General features: G+C 43.2%; 1 protein-coding gene across 4 annotated transcripts; it reads right to left on the bottom strand.

Moving 5' to 3' along the window:
- Positions 1-11,622: 11,622 nt before the first annotated feature.
- znf576.1 (zinc finger protein 576, tandem duplicate 1) lies at positions 11,623-22,283 on the bottom strand. Of its 4 annotated transcripts, none has more exons than XM_085422186.1 (10): positions 22,175-22,281; positions 21,229-21,654; positions 19,575-20,087; positions 15,814-19,463; positions 15,473-15,740; positions 15,011-15,196; positions 14,202-14,285; positions 13,915-14,101; positions 13,560-13,767; positions 11,623-13,460 (listed from the first exon to the last, which is right to left on the bottom strand). In XM_085422186.1, exons 2-10 carry the CDS (start codon positions 21,626-21,628, stop codon positions 12,249-12,251), a joined length of 6,708 nt encoding a protein of 2,235 aa, XP_085278312.1. In that variant the 5' UTR covers positions 21,629-21,654; positions 22,175-22,281; the 3' UTR covers positions 11,623-12,248. The 4 variants fall into 4 exon arrangements, with proteins under 4 accessions (XP_085278312.1, XP_085278313.1, XP_085278311.1 ...); XM_085422187.1 differs by having other exon boundaries at positions 11,624-13,460; positions 13,915-14,068; positions 15,011-15,199; XM_085422185.1 differs by having other exon boundaries at positions 11,625-13,460; positions 15,011-15,199; positions 22,220-22,283.
- Positions 22,284-22,802: the final 519 nt, after the last annotated feature.

The following is a 22,802-nucleotide window of genomic DNA, read 5'->3' as shown; positions in this document are numbered from 1 at the left end:
AATGAAAGCCTAAGTCGGTCTTTAGTCTGCTTTAGACTTACTGACCTTCTTTGAATCAGCATCACAATAGTCCTAAGGGCACTGACAAAACAATTATAAATAAATAAAATCTATAGAAAGAGAAACATGTTTGATATGTTTTTTAAGTTACACACAAATAGCATTCTCCGCTAACAAGCTCAGAAGACACAACTATATAGAAACACAGAACAGAACCAAAGAAGCAATGTGTACAATCGAGTGACAAAGACAAGTTTGTGAAGTATTTGTACAACACATGCCTGCAACAGCTTCAGTGTTTCCTGGAATTGATTCCGAAACACCAACAGAGCTATTATCTCTCTGTTATGTCAGTCAAATAATCAACTATTCAGTGACCCCTTTTAAAATACTTAGTCACAGGACAAAGATAATCTCTCATAGCAACTTTGTACTGATTGTACAACTCATTTCTCTTTGACAAGTGGACCCTAACATGGCAGCAAAGTGCAACAATGTCTCTCTGTGTAGGGGGTCAAGAGTTCAGGGTATGCCTTTAATTTCTTGCCTGTCTGTAAATGACACTGTAATGGTATGATTAATCCTTTAGATTTTACCAGTATAAAAGTGAAAGAATTACATTGTCTCATTGGTGCAACCTGAAAGACTCCCCTTACAGCTAGTCTTTGCATATTATAATAAGACAGAGAAAAGAAAGCAATTCATTCTCAATTTCTGTTAATTACAGGGTATTTTCCAACCTGTTTTGGTTCAAAAGAGCCAAAGGAAAATCCTCATCAATATTGACAAGTCCTATCGGCCATTATTCATTATGCATCACTTTGATGAGCACCAAATCTCCCACCTTGAGGTTTGCATGCTTATGTTGCCACTTGTTTCGGCTCTGCAGTGTCCCTAGGTACTCCTGTCTCCATCTGTTCCAAAATGTGTTTGCAAGGTATTGAACTTGCCTCCACTGCTGTCAATGGAGATCTTTCTCAATAAAACTTCCTGGAGGGGAGTAGTGCACACCTTCTGGGTGCCTGGCCTCTTCTTGTGCGCCTTGTGACCACAGGCCAAAGGCCAAATACATCCAAGCCCACAAAGGTGAAAGGAGGTTCGGTGCTGATACGATCAGGAGGCAGATCTGCCATTCTTTGCTCAGTTGCTCTCTTCCTAAGTCTGTTGCAGATGATACAGTTGTTGATAATCTGCTTGATTAGCCTCCTGGCTCCTGTAATCCAGTATCAAGCAGTACGGACTGCACCTTCTGTGAACAGGGGCGACCATGGCTCAGGGGGGTTGGGAAGCGTATCTGTAACCGGAAGGTCGCCGGTTCGATCCCCGGGCTCTCTGTCCTGGTCGTTGTGTCCTTGGGCAAGACACTTTACCCTACCGCCTACTGGTGTTGGCCAGAGGGGCCGATGGCGCGATATGGCAGCCTCGCCTCTGTCAGTCTGCCCCAGGGCAGCTGTGGCTACAACTGTAGCTGCCTCCACCAGTGTGTGAATGCGAGAGTGAATGAATAGTGGTATTGTAAAGCGCTTTGGGTGCCTTGAAAAGCGGTATATAAATCCAACCCATTATTATTATTATTATTATTAACACCCGTCCCTGATGCATTACTCGCTGGTGATGGTATTGTACTATCAACTTGGCAACGTGGCTGTCACCTGGAATAATGAGAGGATGTTTCTCCTTGTAGTCGATGTTAGCGTGTTTCAGCCTTCTGCCTGTCCTCAAGTGTCCTTCATTATCACAGTGGGGACTGATTTTCTGTAAAGAGCTTTGTTTTGGTATGTCTTTACTATCTGGTCGTTAAGTCTGACGTCACTAGCTGTGTCTGGGCCTAAACTCCGCTGCAGGTCCATATATCAAATGATCACTATGGCATTACTGAGAGTTGAAAAACTGTCTAAAGTCTTTCATCTTTAATAAAATGATCAGCGTTCTGCTCTACCAGGTGTAACAATTGAGTTTAACATCCAGGCATCCATGAAAACGGAATTTATGACATTTAAAGGAGTTAGAAGTTAGCAGGAAGTTAGCTCGCTAGCTTCTATCTAAATACAATATAGCATGTCCTGACTGCGGGGTTTTGAAAACAAATTAAAACGTACAGCTCTGCTATCACTTCCAATATAAATGAAGACAGAAAACTAAATAGCAGTGATGTTTGTAGGGTTACTGAAGTTGGGCTAGCTGGTATATAATGATGTGCTACGTGACCGCTAGCGACACAGCTATGTTAGCATAATATAAACAAGCTAACTTTTTTTCCCACTCAATAAAAGTTAATGTGAGTGTTCTCAGTGGTCAGGAACAAATGTACAAACAATGGCAGGATGCTGTAAAAGGACCAAACTTCAGCCAGGAGAACAACTGAGATAATCCATCCACAATACGAGGTTAGTCATTCATATACTGCTGCATGGGTTGGGCTGTAGTTACATCCTAAGGTTTTAAAAACTGAGCTTAAATAAATGATTAGCGGTAATAAAAGCCGAGGGAGGTCAACAGTGATCACTGACTGTTTTAGGAGCTTTTTGAGATTAAATAGAATAAAATACAAAACATTAAACATGTTAACAACGCAAAAGCCATATTAAACGCAGACTACTTTAGGCCCGGAAGTAGGATTCGTCACATCATCACTTAACGACCGGATTGGCAATACAGGCAAGTTCCTCCTCAAACATTTCCTTCTGCACACTTTTGATCACAACAATCTCAGCTTTTGTCAGTTCCTCTACTGTGTGAGACTGTTTGCAATGATGCCATGAACTGCAAGAGAGGTCTTCATCTTTGTTTTTGAAGACCTTCACAATATGAATGAGCAAGCCAAGGGCCCTGAGGATTTTCTTCAAAGAGGAAAAACGTCTGAAACTTTGCGATCCTAGCTGAGACCCATCATTGCTCGTGTGAGAGACAAAGCTACGTATTTCATCATCCAACATGGGGTCCACGAGGTCATAGGTTTCAGTTTCTGTTGTAACACTGGCTTGTAACAAGAAAACAGGTCCTTTAAGCCAAGCACTGTCACCAAGCATGGAAGCAGGCACTGAGCATGTGCCTATGTCAGCAGTGTTAGAGCTCGTAGAAACATAGTGCCATTGTTTTGGTTCTGAAATCCTCCTGATTTGCTGCACCCTACTGCCAACATGTCCATAGAACCTCTTAGTCTGGTTACTTATATAGCCTAAAACCACACGGCTGTCTGTGTAGAATTCAACTGCATCAAGATTTAGGTCCAGTTCAGCTGTGATGGCTTCGGCAAGCTCTGCAGCTAACACAGCAGCTCCCAATTCCGGTCTTGGAATTCTATGAGCAGATTGTGGGGCCAATTTTGCTTTCCCCAGAACGAAGCCCACATGATGGTTCTGATCTTCAACATTGGTCTTTAGGAAGGCAACTGCTGCAATGACTTTAGTCAAAGTGTTTGAAAAGATGTGTAACTCTTTTCTGATTGCTCTTGACATCGTAGCAGAAGCATAGGTTCCTCGGAATATGTACATTCTTGAGATCAACAAAAGATTCTTTCCACTTATTCCACTCAGCTTCCCTTTCTCCAGCCAGTAGAGTGTCCCAGTCTAGGGTCTCATTTGAAAGTTCTCTCAGTAGCATCTTTCCCTGCATTGTAACTGGCGAAGCAAATCCTATGGGATTGAAAAGACCATTTATTGTAGCTAAGGGACCTCTCTTTGTAAAGGGCTTCACTGTGTCGTAGTAACAGGTGCTGATGATTCCCACTGACAAGCGGCTGTGAGTAATGGATGCGTGAGTAGGTGAAGAGCCGAGAAGTTTAATCGCCTACGACGCAAACTGTGGTTTTAAACCTCTATAGATGAGGTTCAAGGTATAGGCTGTTTGTCTTCTAGTGTCCTTTTTTAAATTTTGTTGAAATGTATTTGATGTTTATTATAATTTATGTTTTAGTAGTGATTTCTGTGGAAGAAAAGGCCAAGACAAATCAGGTGTGCAGCAAATACAGTTGCCTACTCGAGGTATGTTAATGTAATATATCTGACATTAAAAAAAGGGAAAAAAAGTCTATTATGCATTATAATTTAACTTATATTGTATTCCCTCCTGTAGGGCAGGCTGCACATGCGAACTTGTCACTGTTTTTTTTCCTCCTTCTCTGTATGGTTGTGTTTTGTTGGTTTTAGCAGGTCACCGTTTTTAGTTATTTTTGTTGTTTTATTTCGGGTTTTGTTTATTTTTATTGGGTTGGTGCAATACTAAGCGGGCAACGTGCAATCCCTGAGTGGGGCTCATACCTCGGGGGAATGAGGATTTTTTAGTGGTGCTCTGTGTGTGGATTTGCCGTGATTAAGGTTCAAATGGTTCAATGGTTCAATGGTAACTTTATTGTCCCTGATGGGAAATTGATTCGCAGTATGTCAAAACAAACAACAAACATACAACCAACACATCACGTACACTCATTAAAAAAATACTATAATATAATATAAGCCTGATAAAACAACCTAGATATTCCATCGAAAAAAGTGCAATGTGCAATGGCAACAACACTTACAATTTAGTGTTGTTAATTAAGATAATAGCACTAGGTACAAATGACAATTTGTGTCGCTTTGTCTTCACTGCAGTCATTTTATAACGACGACCTGATGGAAGCAGTTGAAAATCGTTAAAGAGAGGATGATCTGAACACAACAGGACAGAAGTTGCCTTCCTCAGCACCTGCCTGTTATAAAAGTCCACAAGCTGGACCTGAGACCTCCCTGAAATCTTGCCCGCCACTTTAACCAGATTGTTAAGTCTGGTCTTATTATCTATGGACATACTACCGTACCAAGCAATGATACAGAAAGTTAAAACAGATTCAATAAAACTTTTATAAAAGAGAGTCATCATTTCAGATGAAACATTAAAACCTCTCAACCTCAAAAAGTACAATCTTTGTTGGGCCTTTTTCACTGTAGCAGCAAGATGTGACTCAAAGGACAGGGTCTTATCAAGAACAACCCCCAAGTACTTGTAACTATCCACCATTTCAATGGCTGCACCATTTACCACTGTAAGCGCAGGATGAGGGGATGACTTCCTGAAATCTATAACCATGTCCTTGGTTTTCAAGGTGTTAATCATTAAGAAGGACTGATCACACCATGAAACAAACTCCTCCACAACAGGCCCATGGGAATCCTCTTCACCATGAAGGAGGCTTACAATGACTGTGTCATCTGCGTATTTGATGAAATGCCTATTGGCCTGTGTGCTGCGACAGTCATTAGTGTACAAAATATACAAAAGAGGAGAGAGACAACAACCTTGTGGTGAGCCAGTGGAAGAGTTCAGCTGTTTGGAAAAACAGCCATTTATTCTCACACACTGTGATCTATCAGTTAAGAAGTCTAAGATCCAACCAACGAGATTAAAATTAAGTTTAAATTGGTTAAGAAGCTTGTCCACTAAAAGATGTGGCTGGATAGTATTAAAAGCAGAAGAAAAATCAATAAATAAAAGCCGAGCATGAGCTTTGGCGCCATCAAGATGGCGATAAAGGAAGTTCAACAGAGTGACCACTGCATCATCAACACCTCTACAAGGCCTGTATGCAAATTGTAGTGGATCTATCAGCTTCTCTACTTGCTGCAGGATCTCCTTCCTGACAAGTTTTTCGAAGGACTTCATCACTAAAGATGTAAGAGCAACAGGCCTAAAATCATTTAATGATGTAGGTTTTGTGGTCTTAGCAACTGGAGAAATAATTGATTTTTTCCATACCTCTGGAACCTTCTGTTGCTGAAGAGATAAAAGAAAGATGTGATAAAAAATACCACATAATTGCTCAGCGCATGTTCTAAGCACCTGGCCACATATATTATCAGGACCTGGACTTTTATTAGTCTTACTCATTTTAAAAAGATTTCCCACCCTTCTTTCATCAAAGAACAAAACTGGGGGGCCTCTGGTGCTCTCTGTTAAGGAATCCAGTGTATTCCTTGGAATCTCGAATAAAATCTGTTCAGCTCATTGGCTAACTGAAAATCTGAACTAAAACCAGGGAGACTTATCTTATTACAGTCACTGAGACAGTGACCAATCATGTGTTTCATGCCAGCCCAAGCCACCCTTAAGTTATTGCTACCCATCTCCGCCTCTACCTTATCCTTGTATTTTATTTTAGCTTTTTTAATTTCTGATCTAATCTCCTTCCTAATTTCTCTGACTTTCAAGGTATTCCCTTCAGTAAAAGCTTTATTCCTTTCGTAAATCAGCCTCGTAAGAACTTTAGAGGACCATGGTTTGTTATTAGGGAAAGAATTCACAACCTTTGAGGGAATAATCATGTCTCTACAAAAGGATATATATCCGCAGACAACGTCAGTGAGTTCATTAATGTCTCTACATGATTCGGTAAACACCGACCAGTCTGTACAGTCAAAGCAGCCCTGCAGGGCTAAAGAGGCATCATCACTCCAAACCTTTATGCGGTGTTTCCTCACTTTCTCTCTTCTCAGTACAGTCTTATAGACTGGCAGAAGATGCACCGTGTTGTGATCCGAGGATCCGAGGGCAGGGCCAGCCACAGATGTATATGCACCTTTTATGGAGCCATAACATAAATCCAGAGTCTTACTGAAGCGAGTGGGACAGTGCACATACTGATAAAAACTGCTCAGTGTTCTCTTCAAGTCGCAGCGATTAAAGTCCCCAAGAACAATATTAGGGGCTTCAGGAGAGAGAGATTGTAGAGAGTGGATAGCATTGGAGATGGTGTCAGTCGCATTCTTAGGATTCGCTTTGGGGTGGATGTAAACGACGGTGACGTTGATCTGTGGGAATTCCCTCGGCAGATAAAACGGCCTCAAAGACACAGAGAGGAGCTCAATGTCAGGCAGACACACTTGTCTACGAACGGTCACGTTTTTACACCATTTCTGATTTATATACAAACACACCCCTCCTCCTTGCGATTTCTGGGTAGCTCCGGGGTCTCGATCCAAACGTATGGGAACCCCGAAGCCATTTAATTCCAGAGAACAATCAGGGTCAGAATCCTTGAGCCAAGTCTCTGTGAATGCCATTAGACATGCATCCCTGTAGTCACGTAAATGTGCAACATTCAAATGCAGTTCATCTAATTTACTCCTCAGAGACTGCACATTAGCCAGGATTATTGATGGTAAAGGAATACGGTTGTACCGTATTTGCTTCCGCAATCGCTGACGTAGGCCTCCCTTCTTACCACGCTTCGTTGCTTTGACTCTGTTAAAAACAAAAGTGCCCCTGTGATTACTGGATAATCCAGAGCTGGAAAACACTGGAGGGTGAAAAGAGTCCAAAGACGGGCCTGTCCACCGAAGATCCAGAAGAAACTCCCGTGAGTATGTAATTGTGTGGGAGTAGCACTGACTCCAAACAACCGTCAGGATTGCCAATAAAACCAAGCGAAATAAAAAACCCATCTTCAACAAAGAAGTTCCACAAAGCACAAGCCGATGCTGTAGGATTTCCTCAGGCAAAAAAAAAGAAAGAAAAATAGGATAAAATAAAGGAATAAAAAATAAGTTAAGACACTGACACTGACAGACAGAGACAACCTGCTGGTCGCCGCAAGAGCAGCGCCCGCCACTAGCATAGCAGAGTAGGTTTATTAAGAGTGCTTTTGTATTACCACCGTCTATTGCCTGAACTAGCACTTAGTGCATGCTATAAGTGTTCGGTTGGGCCTTTTTATGTTTGAGGTGGATTTGTCTCTTTTAGAGTGACGAGCACCTGGGACCGCCAAGGAGGAACAAACCCTCAGGCGATAGCTTCGTTGCTGGCAAGGTTGCACCGCTACTATTTTTTTTGTTGTAGCGATGTTTTAGGTTTTTTTTCTCTTTCTCAAAACTTTGGTGTCTTGTCATGTTAATAAATTGTTGAACATCTTTTACTGATATTGACCCTCTTGTCCTGTTTATTCTGGATTCGATCCTGTGAGAGTTTTTTTTGGTCTGAAAGTTCGTACTAGTCATAAGAGAGGCCCACAGTGGTTACTTGGTGGCTTATACCACGCTACACATGCAAACGTACACCTATCTGGAATAACCCTGACATATTACAAAACAATAATATGATTAATTTCCCAGAATAGAGTTGTAAAGGAATTAAATACTTAGAACATATATTAGAGGGAACAGAATTTATTCCATTTGACAGACTAGTTGCACAATATGGGATCAACAAGAAAAGATTTTTAGAATATCAACAAATTACACTCAACAAAAATATAAACGCAACACCTTTGTTACTGCTCCCATTCCCCATGGGATGGACGTAGAGACCTAAAATTCATTCCAGATACACAATATAACCATCCCTCCCAAACAGTGGTCACAAATCAGTCCAAATGTGTGGTAGTGGGCACATCTGCTATATTGAGATAATCCATCCCACCTCACAGGTGTGCCACATCAGGATGCTGATCTGACATCATGAGTAGTGCACAGGTGTACCTCAGACTGCCCACAACAAAAGGCCACCCTGGAATGTGCAGTTTTTTGCGCTATTGGGGGTCTGGGGACCCAGAACCGGTCAGTATCTGGTGTGACCACCATTTGCCTCATGCAGTGCAACACATCGTTGCATGGAGTCTATCAGATTGTCAATTGTGGCCTGTGGAATGTTGGTCCACTCCACTTCAATGGCTGTGCGAGGTTGTTGGAGGTTGTTGTTGGAGGTTGTCTCTGGGCTGGGGCCCTGGCCGGGCCTCAGGGCCTTGGGTCCTGGTTTGTGTGTTGCTGGGGTTGTGGGCGGGTGGGTGCATGGGGGCCCATCCCTGGCGCAGGGTGCCGCCGGTGCGTCGAGCCACCTGGGGGGGCTCTTCAACTGGTGGGGGAGATTGTCACACCTAGCAGGAGCTTTCCTCTCCCCAGGAACTCTCTGCAGGAGGGGGAGATACAGGAGAGGTGGAGGAAGATCTCAGCCTGGGTGTCTATTGTCTCATGTAGTCTGGAAGATGAGTGGATGGTGGGGTGGGTGCAGTTTTCTCTGTGGTGGGGTTGGGTGGACTGTCCCGGGCTCTGTGGGGCCGGGGGGCGCTGCTGCGCTGGACCTGGATGGGCTGGATGGGCTGGATGGGCCTGGGCCCCCTTTCCCTGGCGGGTCGCGGAGTATGGGAGTGCCTACTGGGGTCAGCGGGGGAGCTGGCCCCAGGGAGGGGTCACCTGCCCCTCCCTTCCTTCCCTCCCCATCTCCAGCTGCCTCCCTCCTCCCGCTCCACCACAACCACCCACACATGCAGGGCCTTGGAGTAGGGGTATGTCACCAGGATGCAGAGGAGGCTACCCCCCCCCCCCCCCCCTCTGTCCCCTTCTGGCTGCCTCTGCCTCAATTTTATCCCACAACTTAGACATTCACATTACTCACACTCTCATTACACATACATATAGGATCTTGGGGGTGGGCACGATACACGGAGTCCAAATTACCATCAGGGTGTACACCTCACCCCTGGCGTCGTTGCCCACCTCTCAATTTTGAATACACGTAGACATTGAGGGCTAGCAGCAGGGACTATGCGCTTACCTGCTGCTCTCTGGCAGGTAGCTCCATGCCCTCCTGGGTTTTAATTGCACCTTAGAACACACATGCATCAACACTACAATGAGCGGGTGGAGGGAGGTTTGGAGTCTTCTCTCACCCCCGTTCTCTGCGGCCTGCTGGAGCGGGGGGGCTAGGAGGAGTTGGCCGTCCGACTGCGGTCTGGAGTGTGGGGCCTCCCTGCTGCTGCGGAGTCGGGGCGGTCTGCCTCTCCCCACCGCAGGGAAAAGGGTAACACCACCTGGGTCTGGGTGCAGTTCCCCCCTCCAGGGGCGGGGGCACCTAGACCCGGTTTGTAGAGTACGCTTGGGGAGTGTGATCGTGTGTACAGCGTCTCTTCATGTCTGTCTCCACGTTGGTTGAGTGTGGAGTAAGTGCATATGAGAGCATGAGGGTGGGAATGGATGTTTGTGTCTGTGTGTGCCTGTATGTCTGTGTCTATATGTCAGGTTGGGTATCAGACGCCACCTCTCTGGGGACATCTCAGGCCCTCCAAGGTTTGGAGGCCTATCTCCACCCACCACCACTTCCCCTGCCAGTGGCGGACTCCCTCAGGTGTCGGTGCGTTGGTGGTTCTTTGTGTCTGGGGATGGGCGTCCGGGTACACACCGGCTCACTCCTTGGCGGCCGCTTATCAGGGCCTGGAGCCTGGGGCTCGCTCGGGCCACTTCGGAGGTGGGGTGCCCCCGGCCTCTCGGCCTGGGGCTCGGTCACTCAGGCACAGCTGGCTGCCGGCGGAGCTCACGGGCGCGTCACTGCAACTCCCCCTGGCTTCTGCTCCGCGGCTGTTGAGTGAGCCCTCATCTGGGACTCTCCTCAGCTCTTACTGGGACAGTGGCGCGGCTGCCCCTCTGTTGGTCTTCCTTGGTCTCTTGTGTTCTGGGGGCCTCTGGATGTCTGGAGTTTTGATCTCCTCCATGCCTGCTTCATGCCCTGAGGGACGGGGCTGTGGCTCCCCACACTCCCTAGCAGATCGTTACATGGAGAAACCTTTGGAATGCAAGCATGCTGATCCACACAGGTATGCACACAGGTGTACACACAGGTATTCACAGACGCGGACTACAGCTTTCTTGGCTGCTGCCTCAGGGCACATTGTGCGCTGTCTATCTTGCGTGCTGCACAATATCGTTTATTACTTAGTGTCTACTGATATTTACTGCTAGCTAGTTTATTGTGATGGTGCTGTTTTTTTTATTATGTTGCTCTTTGTTGTTTGCTTTCTCTTCTGTTTTTTTTCTCCATACAGGTGACCCAGGTGTTTTTTTTGTTGTTTGGTTTTTTTTTTTTTCTTTCTTCCCCCCCTTCTCACCGTCTCTTCTCCCCTTTGGTTTTCTTTCTCTCCCACTTCTTTCATTCTTTCTCCCTGTCCTATCCCCCAGTCATGTCTGTCCCGTTTGTAGCAACTGAAAATAAAATAAATTCATAATTATAATAAAGGTCAATCAAATGGACCAATATGGCAAGGTCATGATGATCCACTTGGTAAAATAAATCCGCTTGGCATCTTTCTTGGCCTGAAGACAACAATTCTGATGGCTAAAGATCCAAACGGGACACACAAAAAAAAAAAAAGGAAAATATTCTGTTTGGCAATTGCTTTGATTGATTTTTAAGCATGACAATGACCCAAACACACTTCCGCGGTAAATTGCAGTTAAAGCATTTCTGGATAAATAAAAAAAAAGAGTCATGGATTGGCCTTCCCAGAGCATGGACCTGAAGTGGTGTGGGATCATGTTGAAGTCAACATCCAAAGTATCTAAAAGAAAGCTTGTCTAAGAGAGTTCAACCTGTGATGTAGAATAAAAGTGCTCATACCAAATGTTGACTTTCAAGCTTGCTAGAATAGTATAAATTGTTTTTGCTTAATATTCTAGATTTTTTCATACATATATATTTGCATGTTTCTGCGCCTATTTCACCTTTTCTTAACACAATACAAAGAAATGATGGGTGAGTAAAAACTTGGTTGCAAGTTCTACAAACATTTCTTCCATTTTGACGTATATTTGTAGCTTAAATTTATTTATTTTTTACCACCAATTTGTACAGTACTCTGTATTTCAAAACTCATACAAGCATGCATCAGCTCTATGTGCTACTATAGTTTTTCTTTTGATAATGTTCTAATGACCGATGGACTTTAATTACTCACATTGCTGCAGTACTGTGTCCTACTCTGTTATTTCAGTACACAAGAGCTTTAATATGTTTTGGCACATTTTTCTTTTTCAACAACACTTGGACAGTTCAAACCGTGATAAAATGTACTTGTAAAAAATCCTCAAATGACTAAATAAATAATCAAAAGATGCATGTTTTTTTCCCCATTTGTCCTTTATTGTTTTCTAAAACTCAAATAAATGATACTTTCTTTAATACTACAATTCATAGAGCCAAAAAATAAGCTCACTGTAGAATGTAAACTAGATCAGGTGAAAATAAATAGTTGAGGGCAAAAGTATCATGATGGCCACAGTGAAAAAAACAAACAACTTTTTACACTTCTTTTCCAGCACAGTGTGTGGCTCTGAGTCTTTTTTTCTTTTTGAAGGCAAATTCATTTTTTACAACTCCTAAATGACATATTAAGATTTTTTTAAAATGCATCACAACAGCCCTATAAAAGCATGACAGTGAAAGGCAGTGAGTTTCCCTACACCAAAAACACAGTTACAATCAGAGATTGGTAAATTCTGTAGCAGATACTACTCTTTTCCCAAACTTCCCTGATTATGGAAATTCAAAAAGCAGTTGTGGTTACGTGAGATACAAAGAAAGACACAGCACTTGAGGCATAACACTCGTGATGTCCTCTGACAGTCCCCAAAACGGCACCTGCCCCCCTCTCCCTCTCCAAGCTGCTCCGGCCAGTGACCTGAACCGTCATATCGTGTGGCTGCGTCTGGCAGAGGACTCTCCTCCACCAGGATGGGACTGCGGGTTTCATTTGTTGTGTGAACCTCTGCTGCCGGCGGCTGGGGAGGAACTGAGTCTTGGGTATCCGAGCTACTAGAGAAGATCAAAGCCTTGGACACTTCCAATCTGAAAGCCATGAGAGTCAAAGGTGGCACGGATGCTCTGAAATCCTGTCGATACAGGAGCCAGGAGTTTACCAAAGCCAGATCCGTGAGGTACCAGAGCACTGCTTGGGGCCAGCAGCTTGGTGCAGAGGCCGTGAGGGGAATTGCATAAAGATTTTTCAGTTCTCTGTGGAGACGGGCCGACATCTGGGCTTTCTCAAAGTTTTCAATGAGAAAGGCCGCGCTCCTTTGGCCATTTCCCGCAGTAGAAAGTATGAAGCCACAATGGGATCTGCGCAGCATCAACTTCCCATCTGAGCTCACAAACTCATCACCGATCTGTCCTCGAGCCCCTCCCACCCTGCCTGCTCCATGAACCCCAGCAGCTAAAAGGCGTTCGAGCATCACAGGGGTGGACAGTTCCTGTTTGCAAAGGAACACCATACTACCTTTGGGGACCATTTTTTCTACAGCACCTTCTTTGTCTGAGAGATCCACCTTAAGATCGACATGTAAGAGTAAGCCGTCAAATCCAATTAAAGCAGTGCTGTAGAGAGACAGTTTGTTGTTGTGCACCTTCCCAGTGAGAGGAAGTGGATATTGGTCAACTGCATAATCGCCCTCTCGTCTTAATGACTGGCACCCTGCTTTGAAACGACACAATAATGGATGAACTTTCCACAGGGGATCAGCCTGTTTTGAACCATCTGAGCCATTTGCCTCGTCACCACATTGATCACTATCACAAGTTCCTTTGTGGGGATTAGCGTTGGCTGGATACTTTGAAGAAGTCAGCTTCAGCGTGCGAGACAGCTCGAGGAAACGGGACAACGGGATGGCTTCAGCAATCAACGGCACCTTAGTCAAGTCTTCCCAGTAGAGCTTTGCACTGGGAAACTAAGAAAGTAACAATAGAAAAAAAAATAAAATTAGGTTTTAGCATCTAACCAAAAATGAGGTAATAATTTCAGTAATCAGACAGGCAGAAATACAAACCTTCAAAGTTCCCATTGCGATGTGGATCCCAACAAAGCGTGCAACTTCCCTGGCCGTGACAGCGTCAGGCATGTTGGACAGTTTATTTGTACAGTTGGCAAGTTCTACCCAGGTATCCCAACCAAAGTACTTAGAGAAGTAATCAATGGGCTCTCTGGTTCTGTTGCCATCTCTTGGTGCATTAGACGGGATCACGGATGTTGGCAAACTAAGGGGGGAATAAAGTCAAAAGAACATCAAGAGCAAATCTTACATGTATTTAACAGAGGAACAACAGCAATAATAGAAAAAAAGGGTATTTAGAGTTATTTCTATGTATGATAGTTTTGTAGACTCAAAGAAGGTCTTACTGTACCTTTGCGATGAGTGATCCGACTGTTGTGCACTGATGGCCGAGTTCTTGGAGAAATAGGCCATTACTTCTGCTTCTGAATCAAGCTGAGGATCTGACAATTCAAAGCCACCCATATCCTCTTCATCGGGACTTTGAAGGAGAAACTCATGAAGATCTGGTAGGTGCTGCCACTCAGAGTCTGACACAGCTAAAGGACAGATTTATTAAGTTTTATTGACATCATCAATAAACAGCTTAAGAAAGTCTCTTAAATATAAATACTAATCATTCCACAAAAGGGAACAAACCTTGTTGCTCGATGACCTCAGGATCTGAGAAAAGACCTTCGACTCTTGTTTCCTGATAGTCTGGTACAGAATTGATCGATTCACCTGTTTAAACAGACTCAAAATTAATATATAAGCCTTTAAGTAGTATTTGGAGAATACCAAATATAAAAATCAATAAGAAAGTCAAGTCTCTTCCATTTGTATAACTGAAAAATACTGGCGATCGTCAGTGCAACCCCTCAACCTGCTAGTAGACACACCTATGTCATCAATTTGAAAATCTTATGTGGTCCTTGTCATCATAATCACAAAACTTTCAGAACTTACTCTGACCTTGGTCACTGAGATTTTAACTCATCCACAATTTTTAGTAGATGCACCTATGCTATCAATTTGAAAATCCTAGATGACTTCCTTCTTGAGTTATTGCACTCGTAAGATTTTCAAAAATCTTGATCTCTGATATTGACATTGAGGTCACTGAGACTAAAATCACCTGAGAGTTTTAGTAGCTGCACTGACAGTAATAATTTGAAAATCCTCATCCCTACATTCTCAAGTTACTGCATTGACCAGATTTTCAGAAAACCTGACCTCTGAACTTTAGGCCGAGGTCACCAAGATCCAAACTCATCCAAGGTTTTTAGCAAATAAACCTGTGGTATCAGTTTGAAGCTACTATGCAATTATCGCATTCACAGACTTAGGGGTCAACGCTGCCCACCCGCCCATCCAGCAGGGTGATGACAATACCCCATCAGCCTTTTATGACTGAGGATTAAAAATGGTGGATTTCAAAGTAAGTGGAGGTCGAGTGAGTTACTTACGTATATCACAATCAGCTGTTTGACTTTCTGTCTGATTTGCATCGTGGGATCCCTCTGGGTTTCTGCTGGTCCCAGCAGATTCTACTAGGACCTCTCTCTCCTCCTCCTTTATTGGATAGAAAATACACTGGCTGGTGTTGAACTCTGGTAAGATGCAACAGTCCGTTGTCCTCTCCCCAACCTCTACTGCTAAAATACAAATCAAAGAACATGATTTAACATGGCACAGTGGTTTTCCAAGAGTTATACTCATTAGCCAGAAGGTGATTAGCCATGAGTGGAATCAGAGGTGACAACAGCTAAACTTTGGTTTATCCAATAATCAGAAATCCTGTTACTCTCAAAAAAGTAACATTTGATTTAAAAAAAAAGAAATCAAGAGATACTGTGCCAGGTGGTATGCAGACTGCAGAAATCAATAGTTTTATAATTACATATTGGTTGAGAAACCTTAATGCTTACTTGGGATGACTGTATTTTCACTAAGTGCCTCTACATTCCAGCGGATGTGTCTGCTGCCATTTGTGGCTGGAACATCATTCACTATGAGGCTGCTTTCCTCTTTCACCAGAACAGTCCTTATATCGCGATGATGCAGCGGCTGCACGCTTGCAGTCTGTCTATTTTGACTAGTGGATGCAGTCAGTGATTGATTCGAACTGTTCTCTTCAACCTTGATCTCATCACTTCCAAGAACTTGTACCTCATTTTCAGTGATGTAGCCCAAACCCTGTAATGAAAACAAGTCTTAAGTATGCAGTGTTGAATTCTATCTAACATAGCTGGTACTGCAAGCGTCTCACCTGTGCTTGATTGTCGCTTGCCATCATCAGGCACTGCTCCTTTTCAGCAGTCGCTCTCTGTCTAGAAGTAAGGAACTTCTCCAGTATGAGGCCTGGAGACTGGTCCATCACCTTATCTTGTTCCGTTCCTCCATGGAGCCCTCTTTCCTTCATTACTTCTTCAACACTCGTGGTAATTGACTCCAGCTCAAAGACAACTTGGTCTTCGGGAGATTCCTCTAACGTAGAGGGAATGGAAGGCAACAAAGCACCAGGAACATCTGCTTTGTTGATATTTAATTTGGAACTTGTCTCCGGCTGTGCCGTCTTTGTGCCGATCTCACAGTCAATCATTTCTGAATCTGAGGTTATGGGACATTTTTCATAAACTACCTGACAATAATCCTGCTGTTTCTCTGAGTCTTTGGGAGCATCTCCAGCTGAAACCCTCTTTGATGGTAAATCCCTTTTCAGACGCCCTGTTCCTCTACTCCTACCTCTCGCAGAATTCATAACTGCTCCCTTTCCTTCTGCTTTTTGCCTCTGAATTAAAACTTCTTCTTCTTCTTCTTTGATCTCCACTTGATAAGTGGAACATGAAACAGTCTGCGAAGTCAGACTATTTTCAGTTGTATCAGTACTGACTAGGATAGATCCTTTATCATTATTTCCATTTTCAGAACTGCAGCTTGCAATTGATTCATTTTGAGGAACAGTGTCACGTTGAGAAGTCAGATCGTCTTTCTCATTCTGTTCCCCAACAGTGACTAAATCTACCTCTAGAAGTAAATCTTCCTTAATATCTTCCTCTGCAGTACCCTGGACTTCAAAATCAGAGCTGGAATTCCTTGGGGTACCTTGTTCTAGCTTCTTATCATCTGATGCCGAAGGTTTTTCTGTCTCATCAGTCTTTGTCTGAGTAGAGCTACTTAAAGTGGTTTCGGATGTGAAATCTGGAAGAGTCCCATAATGTTTCGCCTGTTCAGATGATGAGTAAATGATTGGCGATATATGAGATGGATTACCATCTTCTGTTCTGCTTCCATTCTTATCTTCATAGGTCTTCACTTCAGCATCTAGAGGAGGTATGGGTAAAGATGGGGAGGGGATCAAAGCTGGAAAGGAGAGACTTTGTTCCCTTTCTTCTAATGCATTCTCTCCCATCTCTGTCTCAGTGTCCCAGTCTGTAGCAGCATTCTTCACCCCAACAAGCTTTTCACTTCCTTTGGGAAGCTGGTAAAGATCCATGGTTGAGACGCCTTCAAAGATGTTCCCATTGGTGTAAGTGAGACTGGGACTTTCTACAATATGCACAGTTGCCTTGTGCTTCTGTAGGGATGAGACTTCACCAAATCGCTCTCCACAGTCCTTACACTCTAAGGAACGCTTGGAATGAGATGTTATCACTCCTTCAGTCTCTATTTTTGAGGAAGCTTTACGTTTTCTGGTGTTCTTTGGCTTGGCAGGCGTTGGCTCAGGTGGTTGATGAGAAAGCTGGAGCGAGGACATCAATGAAAGTGCTTTCTGGTTCTTCTTGGGTCTTCCTCCTTTTTTCTTACCTTCTGCTGTGAGATTATCTGTGCACTCACTTGCTGGATGCTTGAGATTGTTGCTGTTAGTCTGTTGAGACATTGTCTGGGACTCATGAGGCGAAGCCTCTGAGGCTTGGGTTGATGCCTTGGAAGGGTCCAACTTGTAAACTTTCAGCTGAGGCTGTTTATGGCCTTTTAGTAGAAGCAGAGAGTCTTGCTTTATATTTGAGCAAGGTGTGTCTGCCTTTTTGACTTTTCCCCCTTTTTCCATGTCTGTCTTTGGCTTCCCATCCTTTGCATTTTTGCGTTTTTGCTTCTTTTGTATTATTTTTGTCTGTTTTTTCTTTGTAAGTATAGGCGATGCTACAGTTTTGTGCTTACTTATTTGCACAACACCCACACTGGCCACTTCCGTTTGCTTTTTCATCTTATTTTTTCTTGTATCCTCTTTGAGCTGTTCTACTTGTGGGGCTTGGGGCGATAAGGGTGAGTTTGTTTCAGCAGTAGATAATACTCTTTCTACTTTTTTATCCTTTTTTCCTTTCCTTCCCTTCTTCTGTGACGGTACTTTTTGCTCTGTGAGTTTTTTGGGTGGTGTCTTGCTTCTTGTCGCCTCTTCTTGCATTGGCTGACGCTGCTGCGAAGGCTTCCTCTGTTTCTTGTTTTTCTTTTCTTTGCTTTGTGGGCCAAATTTAACAACAAGGTGGGGTTTTTTTGACCTTTGGCGCTTGGCAGGTTTGGCATCAATTTGTAAGTCGTCTTGGTAGATGCTTCCCACAAAATCTTGCATATATCCTTGAAAGAAAAAAGCTCTGGCTGGCTTTCTTTTCCGGACTTTCACCAGCTCTTGGGCTGACATTACATTAATGGGTAATTCTGAGATCTTTGCCACCTTCTTAGACTGTAATTGCGACAGAACCTTTTCTTCAGCAGGCGGGTTTTCTGATTCAGACAGGTTATTCTTGGAATCTTCCAGCAGTTTGTCAGGTGGTTCTTCTTCAGGCTTCTTTTGTGTCTCTTCTTGTGTGTCTGGATCTATCACAGGGTGCACCTGATTTAGATCTACTGTTTCCATATGTGAATCAAAAACTTTTGTGGAATGGGTTTTCGATTCACTTGAAGCTTGAGTGAGTGTGTTTGCTTGAACAACTGTGCAAGAAGAAATGTCCTGTTCCTCTGGTTGTAAATATGTTTGCTCCAACTCAACGGTAGGCATAAGAGGTGGAACTGACAGGCTGGTTTCTTGCTCATCTAGAACGGTATGCTCTGCAGTTTTATCGAGAGTCTCTAGTTCTGTAGTTGGTACCAGAGAGGAGGAAGGGATTTCATTTTGTTGGATTGCTTGGGATTGCTCTAGCACCTCAGTTGGTATCAAAGCAGGGGTAAGTTCTAATATGACCATCTGCTCCAGATTTTGTTTAGGATCATCTACCTCATTCTGACTAACCATTTGCTCCACAGGATTAGAATGAAGCACATCAATATCCGGTTGCTGAAGGATCTGATGCATCCCCTCTCCCTCAGGTCTCTCTGCTTGTTCAGTTGGAACAAGTGTAAGCTCTGCATTTTCACCTGCTGCTATGTGAGGACCTAATACTGAGAAAGAGGGATTTTCTAGCTGTCCATCTGGAGTAATAGGTTCCAGTATAATTGTTTGCTCCATTGGATCATATGGATTGTTTGACGGGTCACCTTCATCTGTCTTAGAGTCTGTTTGTTTCAGTCCTATAAAATCTATCTGCGGTGGACTGAGATTCACATTCACCGGCTCTAACCCTTGTGATACTTGCTGCACCTCCAGTGGTGGAGCATGAGGTGGCACCTGCCCCAGTATGACAACTTGGTTCACTTTCTGCACATTTCCCAAAGACTCAATAAGTTTGCGAATCTGCTCTGTGTCAATATTGGCATCAACTTTTTGCAGGGGTCCGTTCGGCTCCACCTGTAGTAGTGCTGGTTGGCAGATGGATATCGGAGTTATAATGGGTGTAGTCTGTTTCACTTGCTGACCTTCTGGGAGAACATTACTGGCAGTAGCAGGCAAGGAATTGTGTTTAGTTTTCATGTGGTGCAAACGTGTCCTGGAACTCTTGAAAGTGGCCTTGCACATAGAACAGGGATACTTTGTTGCTGAAGCACCTAGAGACAATAAATGAAGAAACTTTATGGTGATGCTTTTAATTCATTTCAAGTCATGGCATTTCTATTTAACAACACTTTACCACTTGTACCAATGGCTTTTTTCCTTACCATCATTTTTTCTCGGTTGTGCTTTAGCTGTGGTTTCTCCCCCCTCTCCTTCAGCTCCCTCCGGCGAGTGTAACACCAAATGTTTCTGCAGAGCCTTGGACATGGTGAACCTCTTTCCACATTCCTTGCAAACATAAGGCCTCTCTCCAGTGTGTGTGCGCCGGTGATACTTCAGCAATGTCAGCGTTTTGCAAGGTTTGCCACAGTCAGTGCAGGCATAACCATCTTGGCCAAAATGAATTTTTTTATGAACGGTCAGCTCTGATGACTTGTTGAAGGCCTGACTGCAGATTGGACACTTGAAAGGTTTCTTCTCTGTGTGGGCTTTCTGGTGGACCATGAGCTCTGTGGAGTTTGTGAAATGTCGATCACAAACATAACAAGCAAACAGGGCATTCCTCAGTATGCACTGTTCATATTCTGCTGGGTGGCTCAGCTTGAGATGACGTTCTTTGCTCTTGTGATCGCTGAAGATTATATGGCACTCCATGCACTGGAGGGAAAGCTGAGATGCTACAGGGGAAAAGGGCAGAAGCAGAGTAAATACATATAACACACGTCTGTATCCCTAGACTCAAATCCATACAAAACATACACGCTCGCAAAAACAAACACGTGATTCTAGGATTATTTCATTTGCGAATGTGTAGGTAAATTTGGATGGAGGTAAAGACAGGTTAAGAAACACCCGACAAAAATTATACCGCATAGTATTGCAAATTTTTTCCATGGCAATATTGTATCCATAATGGGAACCAAATATCAATAGTTTGTTAAATAAATGAAATACTATTAACAAAAGGGCATCTCATGCACCTCCATCCTGAGATAACACATGTAGCCAAGCAAACTCAGATTAAATTGACTCGACAAAAGAAACATCCCAAACTGGACACACTTAGCCTGACAAAGCTAATGGCTCAGTCACAAAGTTAAAGACAGGACAGCAACCTCCTTACAGCTACAAAAAACACGATTAAATAAAAAATTGTTTTGTGCCTGGTGACTGCATTGATGTTTTTCACATTCTGTGACCAATCCCAACTTGCTGTAACTAAATGGTTGCTTAGAGCTTGGACTGACAATTACTCATAAAGAGATTGTGGAATGTTTGCAAATATTTCCTCTCTAATTTACAAATGTAGACAGATTGCCAACATATTTCCATCAATGTGAATGAGTCTTTGTTGAGTCAAGTTTAAGAACATAGTTTGCAGTTGAAGAAAGGGAGGATAAATCGCAGAATATGCATATATAAGCATACTGGAAATTGTTAGAAATCAAAATAATATCGTACTGTGGGTAAAGTACTGTGATAATATTGTACTGTGGAGTGTCTGGTGATTCCCACCTCTAATATCAACCCAACCAAAATAATTTCTCACTTTGAGTTTTGTCTGCTACTGAACATTAGATTCTATTGACTGTACAGATTTAACCAAACTTCAAACAGTATCAGCTTAATGAAGCAATGTTAGGTTTACATCTTGTAAAAGTACTGCAAAGGATACAGTCATACACAGTTAAATACTGTAGATATTGTTTACAGCAGAATATGATGTCTCCTGTAATTCTAAATTTGAAATAATAACAATCAAGCAGGTCTCTCAGTCCTCGACAACATATAACATGGAAAGACAAGTAAAAGACTCACATGTGAGAGGCATGACCAGCGGTTTGGACATATCCATCTTCAAAGGATCTACCATGGCCTTCTTGGAAGGAACATATTTCCTGCCGTCACTCACAGCTTTCTCCTGCTTTTTACCCTTTTGCCCATCACATCCAGCATTCGTGTTAGTTTCAGGTACCGCTGGTTTTGCAGCTGTGTCCACGTCCATCCCTACCTTTGCAGGTGTTTCTGCTGATTTTAGCCTTGCTGCACTTCCCTCCGGTGCAATTACCTCCTCAGTCTCAGCAGCAGCTCCCTTGCTGTCTTTTTTTTGTGCATCTAGCTCATTTTGTGCTGGCTGAGCCTCAGTGTCCAGAGGTGGCTTTGAGGTCGCTGTGGTCACAGGGTTTGACCCACTCTGAGCCTGGTTTGCAGTCTGCATTTGTAGTCTTTCTTGTTCAGATGTTTCTGCGAAATCAGGTTCCAGACAGAAACACATATGACTGATAATTACACAGATATTAATCGCCCTACCTCATTTACCTTTTTGCCAAGACTGCGGGTTCTACACATTTTAAAAGGAGTGAAAAGCATCTTTGTAATCCACATAGCGACAGCTGGGGGACTAGCGCATATTGTTACTGAGCTTGTAACATTTGCATTACAAAAAAAACAAAGCAAAAAAACCCCAAAAAAACAACAACAACATGGGGCTCAGCCGCCACAATGAGGTGTTAAAGAATAAAAAAATAAATAAAAATTAAAGACATGTGAAAACATTTGAGGACCATATTCCTACTGGTGAGTTCCTTGAGCAATGTCTCTCTAATAACCAGACGAAGATAATGGTAGCCTGGTTAGCCTAATTCACTGATTTGCGGTAAAAATCAGAGTGCAAAATGCGATACTTCCGCTCTGATAAAGCGCCAAATACACTAAATAATATTTCTCGATTTAAGACCATCCATCTACACAGACGCCCACTTACACAGACACGGTGTGTGGAAGTAGGAGGATGTAGATTCAGCGTTACCTAGACTCACTCGTCCGCCCAAACATCACCGCGTCGTTTCTGACAAAGCCTGCACGGAGGAGATGCAGACATCGTGACGTCACGTCTGACAAAGCTCGCGGAGGAGTGACGGGAAATGTGGTTTTCCAGCAAGTTTGGGCCACTCTGAAAACTGTTACTACCGGTTGGCTTCCTTGACCAGTGTTAAGTCCGTTTCAGTTTTTTTGTTGCAACAAATAAAATATCAGAAGAGGGAGAACAAAAACCTTTAAAAAAAAGTGTAATATTCATTTTTATTGTAAAATTTCCAGGAATCCTCAAAGTGCAGGTGTTCACAGAGACACAAAGACTTTGTAGTATAACCTTCATAAACTCACACTGTGACTGCACACTCATGTCATGTGCACGCATGCAAACATAATCACAAAAACCGTCATTCTAATGTGAAGCGTCTGTTGTATATACAAACCCAATTCCCAAAAAGTTGGGATACTGCGTAAAAGATTAATAAAAACAGACACAATGATTTGCAAAAGTCGTCAGCTCATACATTTTTCACCATACAACACAGAAAACATGGAAAATGGTTAAATTGAGAAATTGT

Source organism: Rhamphochromis longiceps, linkage group LG11, assembly GCF_057381845.1.
Source record: "Rhamphochromis longiceps isolate RC_006_pf linkage group LG11, R_longiceps_female_GT1.1, whole genome shotgun sequence".
Taxonomy (NCBI): Eukaryota; Metazoa; Chordata; class Actinopteri; order Cichliformes; family Cichlidae; genus Rhamphochromis; species Rhamphochromis longiceps.
This window is presented reverse-complemented; position numbering and strand designations above follow the sequence as displayed.